At 33.1% G+C, this 17,918-nt stretch overlaps 2 protein-coding genes across 2 annotated transcripts; both read left to right on the top strand.

Moving 5' to 3' along the window:
- The first annotated feature begins 39 nt into the window (after positions 1 to 39).
- LOC144837511 (uncharacterized) lies at positions 40 to 3,501 on the top strand. Its single transcript, XM_078692667.1, has 3 exons — positions 40 to 159; positions 450 to 2,759; positions 3,004 to 3,501. The coding sequence occupies exons 2-3, from the start codon at positions 465 to 467 to the stop codon at positions 3,205 to 3,207; spliced, it is 2,499 nt and encodes an 832-aa protein (XP_078548793.1). The 5' UTR covers positions 40 to 159; positions 450 to 464; the 3' UTR covers positions 3,208 to 3,501.
- A 10,197-nt stretch (positions 3,502 to 13,698) lies between these two features.
- LOC144840348 (uncharacterized) lies at positions 13,699 to 17,606 on the top strand. Its single transcript, XM_078696173.1, has 2 exons — positions 13,699 to 15,987; positions 16,225 to 17,606. The coding sequence occupies exons 1-2, from the start codon at positions 13,699 to 13,701 to the stop codon at positions 16,426 to 16,428; spliced, it is 2,493 nt and encodes an 830-aa protein (XP_078552299.1). The 3' UTR covers positions 16,429 to 17,606.
- Positions 17,607 to 17,918: the final 312 nt, after the last annotated feature.

The following is a 17,918-nucleotide window of genomic DNA, read 5'->3' as shown; positions in this document are numbered from 1 at the left end:
GCGTCTTGTGTGGAAATTCCAGGCATTTTCTCAAAATATAATAACGTATTATAATATTAGCAGTGAAGGCCTATTCTATCTTGTTTTTAGGAATTATTATCACTATTTTTGGTAGGCTTATGTTTAACCTGCGGATGATTCAGCCAGGAACGTACTTGGGTAAGACACAGGCGGGCTACAGGGTATGGTCTATACTACGATAGAGAGTTTTAGTGAACATTGCTGGTAGGCCTACATGGTAGATGTTTCCATGAAATGAGCTGCTATATTGAGCGAGTGTACAACCAAGGTTTTATTGACCTACTTTACGTATAACCACGCCCACCTCGTTTTTACCATCCTATCTCCATAAAAATAATCACGTATTTTGTAATCAATACAGAATTATTATTATTTGGTAATATATATAAATATAAATAATTATTTATTTTTCTGTTGATATGATACAGGTTTAGACCGACATCATGGAACCGAACATTATTAATTTACGAGATGTTGACTTTCATGCTAATTGGAACCTCGAAAATACATGTAAATCATTTAAATCGTTAAAGCAGTCAATTATTGAACACCGGGAAGATTCAAATTCATTCACCATCGAGCTACTTTTATTCGAAAGCTACACATACATGTCAGATTTTAAAGGAAACGATGAGAAGGATATTTCGAAAGCAAAAGAAATAAATGAGGAAGCCTTTCGTGCAATATCAGAATTACCTGATAGAATACCTGAATCAATTAAAAATGGTTATAAGTCAATGTATTTGGCATTGAAGTGTTGGTTTGCAAACAAACGCAGCAATAAAGAAGAACACTTAAAGGAACTCAGTAACCTTCTGACAGTATACAAGCATAGTGATGAAGAAGACAAGAGAAAGTTTGAAGCAAGTATTCATGCAACCAAAGGCTTTGCTCTGTCAAGATTAAAATTCTCTAGGTACGAAGAGAGCGCAACTGAGCTAAAACTAGCAAGCGAGATATGTCCAGAAATTGTTGAGTGGGAGTTTATGTTTGGACTCATAGCATGGCGAATACCAAAACGTAAACTTTACCCGTCTCAGTGGTCTGATGAATTGAATCGAGCTGAAGGAATTATGGACGAAGTATTGAAACTAGATGCTGGTCATGCCTATGCCAAGACGATTTTGGCTGATATATACAGACGAAGCTATCATCAAGGATTTAACCAAAAAAGATCATACAGTGAAGTTGAACATGTTGACCACAGTCTTGTTTTCGAAAACGTAGAAGATCCACTTATATTCAAAATACTAAATCTGCTCGAAGAAGCAAAGAAAACGTCTTTGAGGCCAAGAATATTGAGTCTCATTGCTCAATGCTATATCCGAATGGGTGAATGCAAATGTAAAAGAGTCAAAACAAAGTGCAGTGAACCAAAATGCGATTCAATATACTATAAAAAAGCTCATGACGTTATAGAATGTGCGAAAGAAAAATACGGTGAAGCAGCGTGTATCTTTGTTCAAGAGGCAATTCTTTACAGAGAAAAGAATGAAACAAACAAACAACTGGAGTGTCTTGAAAATGCGATAAGACTGCAGCCATCTGACCCTGCAGCCAAAATGCAAAAGGCAAAAGCTCTAGCTTCTCTGGGAAAACATGATGATGTAGATGTTGTGTATGATAATCTATTATCTGATTTCAAAGACGATCCAATTGTCTTGTTTGACGTAAACCAAAACTATGCATGTTATCTTGCATTGAAGGAAGACTATCGTGATGCAGCTTGCAGCAACCAAGAATGTATAGACATTGCTCTTGAGTTATTCGCAAAAACCACTTCTGGGAATAGACCTGTGGAATTTTTAGATGAGTATAAAACCGCTGTTAATAAAATCGTTAAATATGTGCGAAACCATTTCAATAGCAAAATTAAACATTCAGAAGGTCTAGACAAAATTGCAGCAAATTTGGAAAATGCAAAGCTACACGAAAAGTTGGGTGACTTTAAGAATGCTTGTTCTTATTATAGAGAAGCTTTGAAAGCACATGCACATGCACCAAATACAAGCCACGACGAGAAAATTGAGACACTTGTTAAATTCGCTCGAGTGAATTTGAAGATGAGTCGTTTTGATGTTTGTAGTAATATTTTAGCGATTATTAAATGCGAGACTTGTGTAAAAGAGAAAGACGTCCGTCAACTTACAATGGACTTATTTGTAGCAAAGGGAAAGGAAGCAGCTGAATCAGGAGATAGCATTAAAGCGATTAGAATGTTTACTCGGGCAACAGAGATTGGAAGTTTAGATGGTGCGAAACGTTTATTAGTAGAAAAAAAGAAAAGAACGGGAGATACTAAATTGAGAATGTCTGCTTTGAAAACTATTGCTTCAGTCGCTAAAGATAACGAAAGCTGGAGTAAAGAGTTTGATCTGAAACAAGAACTTGCTGAATTGCTGCCTTCTTCTGATGATGGATCTTTAATGGGTCAAGACTTAATGGCATTAAGAAATTACCAACTTGAAATGGAACACAGCATTCTAATGTGTGATGATGATATAGTTACCAACATCTCAATTGTGCTACAGCAAGGTCACAATATACTAAACCATGCTATGGAGCATTTTGGAAACAAACATTATCCAAATTCCAAAGCTAGATCTGTAGACTTCATTATTATTCCGAAAGTGACACCACCTGAAACTGTTGATCAACGAATTCAAAAGATACTAGATAAAAGACAATGGAAAGATTTTCGAAATAAATTCAAACCATTGTTGATATATCTTGTATCGGTAAGTGAGATTCTTTATTGTAGTATTCATTCGGCGTTGTCTGTTAAGTAAAGTTAAATGTACATAAAATATCAAATCTGCAAATTCAAAATTAGAATCATTAATGAAGTATTGTCATTATCAGTGTTATAAACAAAAACTACTAGAGTACTTGTATTTTAAATGCTTAGTGAGCTATTTTTGTTATTTTTAGTTATAAAAAAGATTACATAAGCACATTTGAAATTACGTTTCTCTCTGATAGATTCAACCTGCTACAAACGCTGAGTTTAAATGGCTGCAGGACTTCGTTGATCTCAACAATGACGACAAACATCGACGCCCAGTAGAAATCTCGAGTGAAACCATTCATGTTGCAAGAAATATGTGTTCTAACATTGAAGAAATACTTGAAGAAATTTACAAATGGTGCTGGATCACTGAAAAAGAACCTTGGATAAAAAAGTGAATCTGTCGGTATGATAATGGAAAGAGGTATACGAACACAAACGTGTGTTTTGTCTTAACAATAAAGTGTTATACAAGTACACAACTATGCTATTATTAAAAATGATGTCGCTTGTTAAGAAATGCTAACATTTTATTAGGTTACGCAGATATATTCAAACGACTGCTCCTCTTTCATTTGAATTTATGGTTCGTAGATTTAAAATGTCATTTCAGTTATATTTTATTAAAATGGGTAAGTTGGATAAGTTAGCTATATTATACAGGTATAAAAATAATATTAAGATCGATTGTAAAGTAATTTGTTGTTGTGTTGTTGACGCACTGGATATGACTTCTCTGTATAAAAATAGACGGTGAATTTCCGCACTGGAATATTATTTAAGACCTTGATTTTTCGAATCACGGTAGCGACCGCTGATCTAACGTTTCCGATAACGTCATTCTATTTTACAGTTTCGATTCTGTTCTTATACGCGGTACATCCATACTTTGAAGATGCTTTGTTAGTTATTTATCCGGGTATATTGGTGATCAACCCATCAAAGTCAGCGATAATTTGTCTATGAACCCAAATTACCTGGGTAAGTAGCTAAGCATGAACGGACCTCCCGGGACAAATCATCCTGCTACCACTCAATCGACTGCGCATTATAATGCCATGTAAGTTCTTATGTCATCAGACGAAAGCGCCCTCTCTACGTCATTCGTTGGTGTAATTGTATGTAATTGTTGGCAACAGTATTACGATCTTTTTTTATCTTATTATGTGAAGAAAGACCATTTGGTTATATTCCGGCTATGTTCATTGGCTTGGTGTAAGACAACTAAATTGAAGGTAAGATGAAGCAATATTGATATTATTATAATAACATATTTAATAGACCTACAGTTAGGCCAGTAGTAGGCCTAGTGTTGTTTTTTAGTTACGCCTAGTCACAAATGTGTATAGAAACCCCAATCATGATCTTCCTTGCCCACGACTGGTTTAGGATGAACTGTATTGCAATAATAGATGACCATGTGGTCTCAAAGTATAAAACTATTAGTTTTATACCTACATGCTCTACAACATAATGTACCGTAGCAATTAACATTATAAATAAACACATGTTTTTTATTAGACACCTTTAATTTACTATGTATAAAGATTGTTGTATGTAGACCCAGGAAAACGGCCTTTAAATGACAGCAAATATTCATATGCTGTATGATATACAGTAGTATGGCAAACCTCAGCTGCCTTATGTTCTTAAAAATTTATTATAGTATATACTTTTTGCATTATAATATTTATCAAATGGTAATAAATTAACGTTTGCTTACTAAAAGCTCATATCTTTCCCAATACAGTAGATACGGTATTTTTGGTTTTTATAAGATTTTCTCGATTTTATCGGCGAGCGGGTTTGAAATACACTACACAATTTAATGTCTCAAAACAAGTTAAAATCATTTCTAAAAAAGTTTATAATTTTCATAAATATATATAGAGATACGGTATACAGAGAAATGTGTTACAATTTCCAAAAACAACAACATTTATTTAAGTAAATTCCTGTTTCTTAGTTGAAATTATCAACTTGCATAATGTAAGTCATAAGGCCAATGTATGAGTTAAATATTGTATTTGTTTTCGTATTTGATAACGCCGATTGTGCTTCCTTGTAATTGTATTCTTTTTATGAAATTGCGAAGCTACACTTGCTGTAATTTGATACCATGTTTCTCAGTAAGATGTTTCTTTTCGATAAGGATATCCAGCAATGAGGATCTATTGTGTAATTAGGAAATCCTAATCTGAAATGCAGTTACTGTATTATAAAGCAAGCAAACGATGGACTGAAATAAAAGAAATAAAAATAAAAGATGCACAAGCTAGGAATAGTGGGTGGAGAGACTGAGTAAGATTATAAAACAATGAATATTGGTAGATATATAAACAATTTAGGAATAGAGAACTAAATATCAAGTCAAATAGTGGTTAATATTGGAACTTAAATTTAGATTGTAAATTGAATAATTTTACAATCTGGGAGGATGTTCCTAATGTTAAATCGTTTTGTGGTTTTAAGTAGTAATTCCCAGTGGTTTCATTTGTCTTTGCGAGTTTTACCAGCTGAATTAAAATGTTCGGCTATTGGTTGATCACGTTTTAATGTTTTGATTGCTGATCTATGTTGTGTCATCCTCATACGGAGAGTGTTTTTTGTTTCTCCGACGTAGGCCGACTGTTTAACACAAATATCAGATGATGAGATAAATGACGTTTTTGGTTTGAAAAAAATGTGATCAATGACACTCTAGTACAGTGTCGGTGATGAAAATTCCTAGGGAGCTGGTACACATTTTTATACGTGGTCGGGTTTACGGAATAGGTCAGTTTTGAATGTACCATTTTCCATCGTCACTAGTGTCCAAACCAAAATTGGAATTTGTGTGATTGTAGGGACAGGAAATTGACCTCAAAATTGTCCCATAAATAAATTTGCAAACTATAGCGCCAATTCTGTGCCCATGCATATTAATTTGAAACGATACAGATGAGAAAATCTGTTAGAATGAAAAAAAACAGCATTAATTTATTTTTATTTTCAGTGCTTTTTTTTTACTTCTTGCATAACGACGTAGATAATTTAACTAACTACTAGTTTAGTAGCCTAACCATGTAATTTATTTATATTAATTATTTGTTTACAGACAGAAACGGTTTTGATGAAATGGCAAATAATGATGCCCATGAAAAGTTCAAAGCCTTTAAATGTAAATTCGGTCAAATTTATGATTCCCACAAGTTCAAATGGTTGAGATTCTGTTTATTCGACATCCTGCATTACAGTGACCTCATAACTGCAACTTCAGGACATCAGTTACTAAATCATCTAGAAGAGTTTGGGTTAATTGCACATGATAATGTTCAGCTTTTATTAGATATCGCAAAACTGTCATGTTTGAAAAAGGCAGAAGATCTTGTAATTGAGTATATATTAGATGGTGGTATTAATACTCAAAATAAGAAAATTGTCAAAGTGTCAAACTATCGGAAGAGCATGTTTAATGCATTGCGAGAGGTTGGACCAGATGAGTTAAGTGGCATCATCGCTTACTATGAGTTGGACGATAATTTCCAAAATATTTGGGATTTAGTACTACGGTTGGAAAGAGATGGAATTCTTGAAGAGAAATTAGGAAAAACAATGAAGTTTGCAAATTGTCTTAACCAAAAAGCCAAGAATCACCTGCTAAATAATAGTATGTATGTTTTTTTTAAATTTAATTTAAACAATAACCCAGAGTATATACAGTATACTTCTTTTTATTTAAAATCAACGTCAGACAATAGTATTATTATTTGTTTTAAAGGCCAGGTGCGGGCAAAAAATTTCTATTGATCATACATTCCAATAATTATCGATCTATAGTTTCCCCTATGTTTCATAATTTTTGGGATTTTATTTGTGTTACACAAGCTTGTTGAAAATAAGCACTTTCTTATCAGTGAGGATAGTTCAAATTACACAGTAAAATCTCTATTCTTTTGTACACAAATTTTTTAAATAGAGAGGCATTTTAAAAAGCTATGAAAAATAAACGGTGTGGTAAAAAATGTTATCAGATGACTAAATATAGGTAATATAACTTGAATATTACATTTCTGGTATTTTTATTCAACTTCAGATTTTTATTTTCATGCTATAGCAAAAATTATCCACCGTATATCCACCATCTGTTTTCACCTTCTAGGGAGTCACCAGACATGTTATTACATTTATTATTACACTACCTAACTACTGAAAAAAAACTCTTCCTGGTTTTTATGGAAGAATTTTGCCAAATTTTGTATTTGACCATATTAAGGGAAATTCATGTTTTTTCGTCTTGATTTCTGTTACAAATATTTGATTTATGTACAATTAACCAAATATTATATTTAAAATTCATGCCTGTATCTGAGCTTTAAATGCTTATAAAATAAAGGTTTTGTTTTTTTCTGAAAAAAATATTTAATAAATATGTTTGTCTAAAAGTCTATAATTATGTTTTATTAAAGGCGCTGTACTAGCCATAACACTAAAACGAAAGGCTGATGATTCTGAAGATCAAACATCTCCAAAGAAACATGAAAGGGAACTTGAGCTTTTAGCAACATGTTTTGACCAACTGAGACAACTTGAATCTTACTTGTTATATCTTGGTTGCAATGAAGTTAGTGATTTAACAACAGGATCTGTAGTATTCCATGTGTCTTTAGTGGATCCCAATGCTCTTTCAAATTTATGGATTCTGCATCAAAGTGGGAAACTTCTGAAAGACATAGCAGGAATAATGTTTACAGATAAACATCGGCAAGAATTTGAACAGACCTGGGAGACACAGTTTGATCAACAAAGATACGTTGATGCGCTTTATAAGCTGAATGGAAAAGGTGAGAAATAGTAATGAATGTAATTAAATGTAATTCTACACTTATAATTTCATTATTTTGATTGATAAAGCAAGAAAAGTTTAATTCTGCTTTGCGGGGGAGATTTGGCGTATAATGTATGGCCTTACCTTATTTTAGAGGAAGAGCAATTGTTATGATAGCGAAATAGCAATTTTGTAAAATTGTGAAGTTTAAAAATCTCTCCAATCCATTATCTTAACTTGTATTGTCGCTGTACCTAAAATAATATTTATGAAATTAAGCTTTATGGGCATAATATGTATATTTGCCGAAAAGATTAATGATTAATTTTTTCTGAGAAACATTTTAATAATAATACTATCCTGGATTTATAAAGCCTTGAAAAAAAACCCCAAACCGTATGGGAATACGCCCTCGTTGCTAACCAAGGTTCGGTCAAATTAAACCCTGGTCAACACAAGTTGTGTCTCGGTGCGCCTAAGAATTCGCATTATGATAATCATTAAAAAAAATGTAAAACATAATATGTTTAATATGGTAATTAAATTATAATAAATGAAAGAGGAAGTAAGAATCAATTAAAAAAATCCCTTGAAAAACCATAATATAATAATATATTAACTATCTGTTATCATATATCATATCCTGTTATTTAGTTCAATAGAATAAAGTAAATAACAGTTATACGAGTTCCGTAATGCTTCAAAAAAATACGAGATATTTTAAAATGTTATACTAAAAAAACATTATCTTGGTTTCTAATTAGATCTCACCTTTAGTACAAAAAGCAATACCACTTCAGCAAAAAACTCTCCAAAGGTTTCTGGATCAGAAAAATCAGAGGGACGTGGCCATTATAAGGTAAACATAGCAGAATAAACGTATGAGAAACAATTAAAGTGATGTTTGTATTTTAAGTTGTATGGACATGCACATTCGCAATCCAAAAAACTTTTCCCGCAGTTGACGCCTCCTTTTTGCATTTTGTCTTAATAACAAGAACATTGATAGTTGTGTGTTATGGCCAAAATGTTTATTTTTGGTAAACAACACTTTCATTACCTTTTTTTTGTTTGAGCCTAACCCACCCTTCTAGTTCTGATATTTATTTTTTTTCAAATAAAGTTTGATACTATTAGATGTAATTAGTATGACATTTAAAAGGTAAGGGTATTCACGGAATAAACTGTTTGTGTGTGTCCGAGAGTCGCAATGTTAAAATGATGATCTCACATTCAGCACTTTGTAATTTAAGGCCGAATAATCAAGAAAAAATAAATAATAATACACACACTTAATAATCAGTATTATTATATTATAATTATGTATTTTAAAATTTACCAATCGAATCAAATAATGCATATTTTTTTCTGTTGACATATTAGGCATCAATCTCAGAACGGAACGTTCTTGATTTGCAAAATGTTGAGTTTCATGCTAATTGGAAACTTGAAAAAAAATGTAAATCATTGAAGTCATTAAAACAATCAATTACTGAGCATCGAGAGGACAAAGAATCGTTCACCATTGAAGAACTTTTATTTGAAAGCTACTTATACGTGTCCGATTTTTATAACAATGATGAGAAAGACATTACGAAAGCGAAGGAAAAAAATGAGGACGCTTTTTGTGCCATATCAGAATTACCTGACAAAATACCAGAATCACTTAAAGATGGGTATAAATCAATATATTTGGCATTGAAATGTTGGTTTACAACCAATCAAAGCGAAAAAGAAGAAATCTACAAGGAACTCAAAAGACTTCTTACAGCATATCAGGATTGCATGGAAGAAGATAAAAGAACATTTGAAGCAAGTATTCATGCCACTAAAGGTTTTGCACTGTCAAGGTTAGGATTACCTAGGTACAAAGAAAGTGAGACTGAGCTGACACTGGCAAACGAGAAATGTCCAGAAAATGTCGAGTGGAAGTTTATGCTTGGACTAATGACATGGCGAATAAACAAGAGTAAGTTAAGGAAGTTTGAGTGGTATGATAATCTGAATCCTGCTGAAGAAATTATGGATGAGGTATTGAAACTAGATGCTGGTCATGCATATGCCAAGGCGATCTTAGCTGATATTTACAGACGAAAATATCATCAAGAGTCTATGAACCGTACATCATCCAACCAATATGGTGGCCACAGTCTTGTATTCGAAAACAAGAATGATCCTTGTATAATCAAAATCATGAATCTACTCAACGAAGCAACCAAAACGGCTTCCAGACCAAGAATATTGAGTCTCATTGCTCAATGCTATATCAGAATGGGTGAGTGTAGATGTAAGAGAGTCGAAGGAAACTGGCAATGTATTGAACCTAATTACGATTCATTGTACTATGAAAGAGCTCGTGACGTTTTAGAATGTGCGAAAAACAAATACGGAGAATCGTACGCGTGTATCTTTGTTCAAGAAGCAGTGCTTTGCAGAGAAAAGAATGACATAAAGAAACAATTAGAGTGTCTTTACAAAGCTATCATAATACACCCATCTGACTACGCAGCCAAGATGCAGAAAAAACAGGCCTTTAAATCTTTAAGGAGACGTAAGGATGCGACTGACGTGTTTGATAATGTACTATCTGAATTTAATGACGATCCATTTGTCATGTTTGACGTAAACCTAAATTTGTCAAGTTATTTGATATCAACAAAACAATATGATGAGGCAGTTTTTAGAAAACAGGTTTGTTTAGACATTGCTCTTCAGTCATTTGTGAAGAATACGTCTGGTAATGGACCAATCGAATTTATGGATGAGCAACAACGCATAGTCGTTGACATAATTAGGTATTTGCAAAAACATTTTGGTATCAGAATTGTAAAATCGAGAAATCGAGATAAGGTTGTTGCAAATCTTGAAAATGGAAAACTACATGAAAAGATAGGTGACTTTGAGAATGCTTGTTCTTATTATAAGGACGCCTTGCAAGTACTTGAAAGAATGCGAGATACAACTCGTGATCAGGATTTATTGACGGAGGCACGTCTTAAGTTCGCTGAGATGAATCTGAAGATAAATAATCTTGATGATTGAGTAACTGCCAACTATTTCAAATGAATAGTAGAAAAACGTGAAAATAGCAGCCAAGAATGAAAGGCATCGGACTTTTAACCATAGAATCTAGTATTCTATTGGCATGGAAATGTTGGTGTACCGTAACCAATAATAATAAAATAATAATAAACAATACTTCTATAGCGCCTAATGGATCACTGACCCCTCTAGGTGCTTTACATTAGACCCTAACTAATGGTAATAAACTATCCCCCGCCGGACACCATTCCGGTATTTCTTAGTCGAGGTTTCGGGGATGGAAACGATCAATAATGTGAAAGAATGTAACTATGCTTAACTAAGGTAAAACTATTCCCCGCCGGACACCATCCCGGTATTTCTGAATCAAAGAAAACTAGTTTTTACAAGCTATATATTTATATTTATATACTCAGTTCTGAACTTAAAGTCTAGTTCGATCTTTTTTCTATTGTTCACACTCCGCAGGTCATTTAACCGCAGCCCTTCTCCTTGTAGATCAAAGATTAAATTACCAATTTGAAATAAAAAACACTAATCCATTAAGAAAATATATTATTCAAGAAAATGTAAAGTTTAATAGACACTCTAATGATTGTTGATATTCGACACAAATGTGAATAAGAAATAAATCGAAAGGCGTTTTGTTTCTGTTTGGACATTTTTAAATTAAGTCATTTTTTTACAATTTTTAATTTAAGAAAAACTCATTATTTTGTACATTAATATAGCTTTTCATGTGAAGAAATATTGTTGAAAATGTTGCTATTAAGGCTTCAATAGGAATGGGAAACAGTTGTAAACGAACTCGTAGTTGCGTAACATACTTCTTATTTTATCAATTTAAAGAGAAGAATCATACAACATCTATAAATATAAAATGTTTGCACTTAACTTATCCTGGGGTTTCTATTAGAGAGGGCGCTGTGGCGTGACGTTATGTTAAAATTCATTACCATAAAGGTGGTCGGTTGTTAAAAAATGCTAGTATTTTATTAGAATACACAAACATTTTTTGACGACTATTCCCTTATTATTTGTAGTTATTTCAGTTATATTTATTAAAATGGGTAAGTTAGATATTTTAGCTATATTATACAGGGGTAAGGAGTAATATTTAGATTTATTAAAAACAAAAATCAACCACTGTTGTTGACGCACTGGATATGACTTGGTCTTTGGTTTTTCAAGTCACAGTAGCGACTCCGATAACTTCATTAGATTTAACATATTTTCCTATTCGTTTTTTCCCTTCTTTTTATTATCTTATTCCATGGCCTTTGTGTAAATGCGGCATAAGATATCGCGCTGTTATTACCATCAGAAAGTTTTACTTTAGGTTTATGTGGGTTTTGTGGTTTTATTTTAATCTACCAGGTGAAAATAAAAAAACTTTATACTTCAAAATGAAATTGAACGTTGTTTTGGGTCTTTTAGAAAACTCAATGGTTTTGTCCTTTTTTATTCAGAGTTAATTATTCAAAAACAAACATTTCAAGATATTTTTAGCGTCACCAGACATTAACATGACGCATGCGCATGTTGTAGATTTTACAATAATACGACATAAGTATTAAATGCTATTGGGCCGATGACAAGGCGGTACCGTAAGTATAAATAATGTAATCATTTTATAGAGAAAACATAGGCCTACTTACGCCTAATCAGTAATAATTTATATAATTGAACTAAGCATAGAATTTACTACAAGTTCGTCGTTTTTTTGGTGATTTAAATATTACCAACAATTGCAATTCATGCCTGTTCACTAAAACCTTTGAGTAACAACATCCGTACGCATCCGTGGATTGTATAATAATACATTGACTACAATATAATAATAAATCATGATGTAGATGTACAATGTATTATCTTAGAAATCTCTCCCTATTTTGATGTTTTAAGTTGGGTCTCATAAGACTGTCTAACAATTATTTTAGTCCAGAATATCATCAACAATATCGAGTGGCGCTATATATCTTGTCCAAAGTATCCACTTTATTAGGTTCTTTACAAAACTACTTATTTTAAACATAATATTCAGTTAACTGGTTCAAAACTCTGAAATAACTTACCAGTTCCCATCAAAGACAAGTTTTTATTCTCAGTGAAACGACACCAGTTATCAAATTATTACTTTTTTTTTTATTTACTCTTTCGGTAGGGTAAATTGTTAGTCTTCATTGCAGTTTTTGTCATGTTTTCTGTTCCCGTGTTGTCCTCTTTTCCTTGTCTGTTGGACTGCCTCTCTCAAGCTTTGCTTTTTTTAATGTTGCCCCTCTTAGTGTATTACCTAAATTATTGTACTTTATTATTATAAATCTTTTGACTTTGACTTGTACCCACCAAAGTCAGCAATAATTGGCCAATGAAGTCAAATTACCCGGGTAATTTATTTGGGATTTACCAAAAAAACAAAAGCTAGCGATATATTGTGTAATTTGTCTAATAACCTCCTCTCTCTTTCCCTGCCCCCTCCCCGCCCCACCTATCACTCTCGCGTATCAATAACAACATTAAAAAAAATGAATTCACTAAACAACTGATCCTACAAATAGATACGTTATGTTGAAATAAAGGAAGTGTGTAATAAACTCTTCGCCGGAATTAGTTTCAACAACGCAGTGTCACATCCCGTGTTACAAACAATGTCTCAAAGTGCTAGCAATTAATGTCAATACAAATGTTATTGCATGGTATCATAGTCTATTGATTATTATATTATATTATAAAAAGTACAGTCAAAAATATATTTTTGTCGTTCGATCTCGGGAAGTAGGCCTACAGTAACAATGCTATAATTATTTCCCTTTCTCACCTCAATTCTTGTGTTATTGTTCTTCTTGTATAGGTCATAGGTTAGATAGTTATTATTTTCAATTTACAAACATATTAATTTGATGATTGGCTGTAGAGAGATTTCTGGTGTTATTTTAAATACAGGATAGTAATATACTATTACTACGTTATCTTATCTTCGAGCCAAATAATCTAATGAGAATGTTTTCTTTTTTTCTGTTGACATATATAGTCATACAACATGGAACTGAATTTAAAAGATGTTGACTTCCATGCTAATTGGAAACTTGAAAATACAAGTAAATCATTTAAATCGTTGAAACAATCGATTACTGAACACCGAGAAGATACAAAATCGTTCACAATTGAAGCACTTTTATTTGAAAGCTACTTGTACATGTCAGATTTTAAAGGCAACGATGAAAAGGATATTGCAAAAGCGAAGAAGAAAAATGAGGAAGCCTGTTGTGCCATAACAGAATTGCCTGACTCCTCTGAGTCAATCAAAGATGGTTATAAATCAATATATTTGGCATTAAAATGTTGGTTTACAACAAAACAAAGCGAAAAGAAAGAAAACTACAAGAAACTCAAAAGCTTCCTAAAAAAATACGAGGATGCTGCAGAAGAAGACAAAAGAAAGTTCAAAGCAAGTGTTCATGCAACCAAAGGTTTTGCGCTATCAAGGTTAAAATTTTCTAGGTACGAAGAAAGTGAGACTGAGCTAAAGCTGGCAGCCCAGACATGTCCAGAAAATGTCGAGTGGAAGTTTATGCTTGGTCTTTTAACATGGCGAAAACACAAAAATGATATCAAAAAGTTTGAATGGTCTGATACAATGAATCGTGCGGAAGAAATCATGAAAGATGTATTGCAACTGGATACCGATCATGCATATGCCAAAACGATCTTAGCTGATATGTACAGAAGAAAATATGAACAAGAGTCTATGAACCGTACATCATCCAACCAAGATGTTGGCCACAGTCTTATATTCGAAAGCGTGAAAGATCCTCGTATTATCATAATAATGAATCTACTCAACGAAGCAACACAAATGGCTTCCAGACCAAGAATATTGAGTATTATAGCTCAATGTTTCATCCGAATGGGTGAATGCCGATGTAGAAGAGTCAAAGGAAACGTGAAGTGCAGTGAACCTAAATACGATTCAATATATTTGAAAAAAGCTCACGACGTTATAGAATGTGCGAAACGAAATTATGGTGAAGCAGCGTGTATCTTTGCTCAAGAGGCAGTTCTTTACAGAGAGAAGAATGATCCAAACAGACAACTGAAGTGTCTTTACAGTGCGATCAGACTAAACCCATCTGACGCTGGAGCCAAAATGCAAAAGGCACAGGCCTTTGTTTCTCTTGGAAATCATGAGGATGCGACTGACGTGTTTGATAATTTATTGTCGGAGTTTAAAGACGATCCGTTTGTCATCTTTGACGTAAACCTAAATTATGCAAATTATTTGACATTGGCAAAACAATATGATGAGGTAGTTTTCCGAAAACAAGCCTGTTTAGACATTGCTCTTCAGTTATCTGTGAAGACCACTTATGGCAATGGACCTATCGAATTTAGAGATGAGCAACAGAGCAAAGTCGATGACGTAATTACATTTTTAAAAAGACATTTTGATATTGAAATAGAACGTGCAGAAAGTCGAGGTAAAGTTGCACCAAGCCTAGAAAATGCAAAGCTGCATGAAAAGATAGGTGACTTTAAGAATGCTTGTTCGTATTATAAAGAAGCCCTGCGAGCATATCATTATGACAATATGCCAAATACTAATCATGATCAAGAGATTAAAACGCTAGTTGAGTTCACTAAAGTGAATTTGAAGATGGGTAACTTTGATGTTTGTAGTAATGTTTTAGCGATTATTAAAGGCGAGACATGTGTAAAAGAGAAATACCACGTCGGTCAACTTACCATGGACTTATTTGTAGCAAAAGGAGAGAAAGAAGCTGCATCTGGAGATGGCATTAAAGCGATAAGAATATTTACTCGGGCAACAGAAATGAGAAGTTTAGTTGGTGCGAAACGTTTATTAGAAGAAACAAAAAGAACGGAAGATACCAAATTGAGAATGTCTGCTTTGAAATCTATTGCTTCGGTCGCTAAAGGTAACGGAAGCTGGAGTAAAGAGTTTAATCTGAAACAAGAACTTGCCGAACTGTTGCATTCTTGTGATGATGGATCTTTGATGGGCCAAGAATTAAAACCATTGCGAGATTGTCAACTTGAAATGGAATACAGCATTCTAATGGATGATGATAAACTAGCCACTAACATCTCTATTGTACTGCAGCAAGGCCGTAATATACTAAACCATGCTATGGAGCAATTTGGAAACAAACATTATCCAAATTCCAAAGCTAGATCTGTAGACTTCATTATTATTCCGAAAGTAACACCACCTGAAACTGTTGATCAACGAATTCAAAAGATACTAAAACAGAGAGGCTGGAAAGATTTTAGAAATAAATTCATACCTCTGTTGAAATATCTTGTATCGGTAAGTTTGTTTCCCTTTATATAGCTTCTTTGAGTAGCAACATCTAAGTAGAAACAAACTGTCTCATATTCTGCATCCTGAAATATTTAAATTAATATTAGTGTTTTGTAGTAATTTGACACATCATAATAGGTATATGTCTGTTTATAATTAATTGGTGTATTTCTAAGAAATATGTTATTTATTCTAGAGATACATATACTAATAATAATAATAATAGGACTTTTTATCTGTTAGATTCAACCTGCAACAAATGCTAAGTTTGAATGGTTACAAGCTGTCAATACTCTCAACAACGATGACAAACATCGACGCTTACAAGAAAACTCGAGTCAAACAATTTCTGTTGCACGAGATATGTGTTCTAACATTGAAGAAATACTTGAAGAAATCTACAAATGGTGCTGGTTTACTGAGAAGGAACCCTGGTTAAAGAGGTGAATCCATCGGTATACGATGGTAAGGAGGTCTATGAACACAAAACGTTTATTCTGACCATTGGAATAGTTTGTCGTATTACTATTCCAGTTATAAAAATTGTGCTTAATAATGCCTATAATATATTTTAATATTCACAAGATAACTTGGTTTAGTCTTGCAGCAAAGGTGTGTAAAAAAGATCTTATTATTGGGCATTTACATTATATATATTTTATATAAACACTTTATACATTATTATATACAGTATTGTTACAGTTTTACAAGAATAGAATAGAAACATTTCCCTTATATAAGAGTTTATGAAGGCTACCGATAGCCAACACAATGATTGACGACAGCTGAAACCAGGAACATGGATTATTTGCACATTGTGTTAATTGAATATTATAAAATAAAATGCATAACATTGTGATAGTGAATAATTGTTCTCGACACGTAGCCTTTTTACTGTAAACAAGGCCATACATGGCTGCAGTCGCGTGCACAAATTTAAGGTAGTGTTTAGCGACCGACCGACAGACCAAACGACCGACATAGTGAGCTGGGAGTTTTAAAAAAAAGCATTAGAAGTGGTCGCGCATGCGCATAATGTAGGGAATTTCCGGTTAAATGTCACTATAGTAATCAGAATAATGTCATTAACAGCTTATGACAAGGAGTATTATGTTATAGTGTAGACCTAATTTCACTGGTAGGTTGTTGTTTAATGACAATAGGCACTAGAGCTCAAGTTTTATTGTTACCACATATTCAATAATTCTATTTTAAGCTTAGAGGTTTGACGTTGAGCCTAAATAGGCCTACTCACAATTCCGTATCTGTCTATAATAGCATCGGCGCCGCCACGTCACATTCACATACAATTGTTGTTTAATCATTATTTTAGAAATTCTTGACTAAAATCGGTATTCACGACTGTGCAGTGTATTTTGTCGTGTCTATTGTTTATTGTACGTTCTATTGTACAAACGTTATACAAACTAAGCGCTTATTCAGTTTTAGGCATACTAAATGCAATATTATATATTAATGTTCTACAAACAATTGGAAGTTGAATACGGTTTGTTTACAAAGTATCAATTATCATGTATATACTGTATATATATGCCATGTGTGCTAGGTACAGTAGCCTAGTTACGGTGTTCAAAGTTCTTATTAATCTACCTTCTATTGGATATGTCTATGTGACTACCCAAATGTCACTTAAGTGGTTGGCTGTATTAAAATAAACACTAGAGATATGGTATGTCTTCTGTCAAGCCGCCTATATTATCTAATCTTCCACAGACAAATAATCTATTACGTATATACTGTTTTTTATAGATTTGATATGATATAGGCCTGCAGGATGGAACAGAACAATTTTGGTTTAAAAGATGTTGAATTTCACAATTGGAAACTTCAAAATACATCTAGATCATTTAGGTCGTTGAAACAATCAATCACTGAACATCAGGAAGATACGAAATCGTTCCAAATTGAAGCACTTT

Source organism: Antedon bifida, chromosome 1 (assembly GCF_963402885.1).
Source record: "Antedon bifida chromosome 1, ecAntBifi1.1, whole genome shotgun sequence".
Lineage (NCBI taxonomy): Eukaryota > Metazoa > Echinodermata > Crinoidea > Comatulida > Antedonidae > Antedon > Antedon bifida.
Note: the sequence above shows the minus strand (reverse complement) of the source record. Positions and strands in the feature narration are given on the sequence as shown.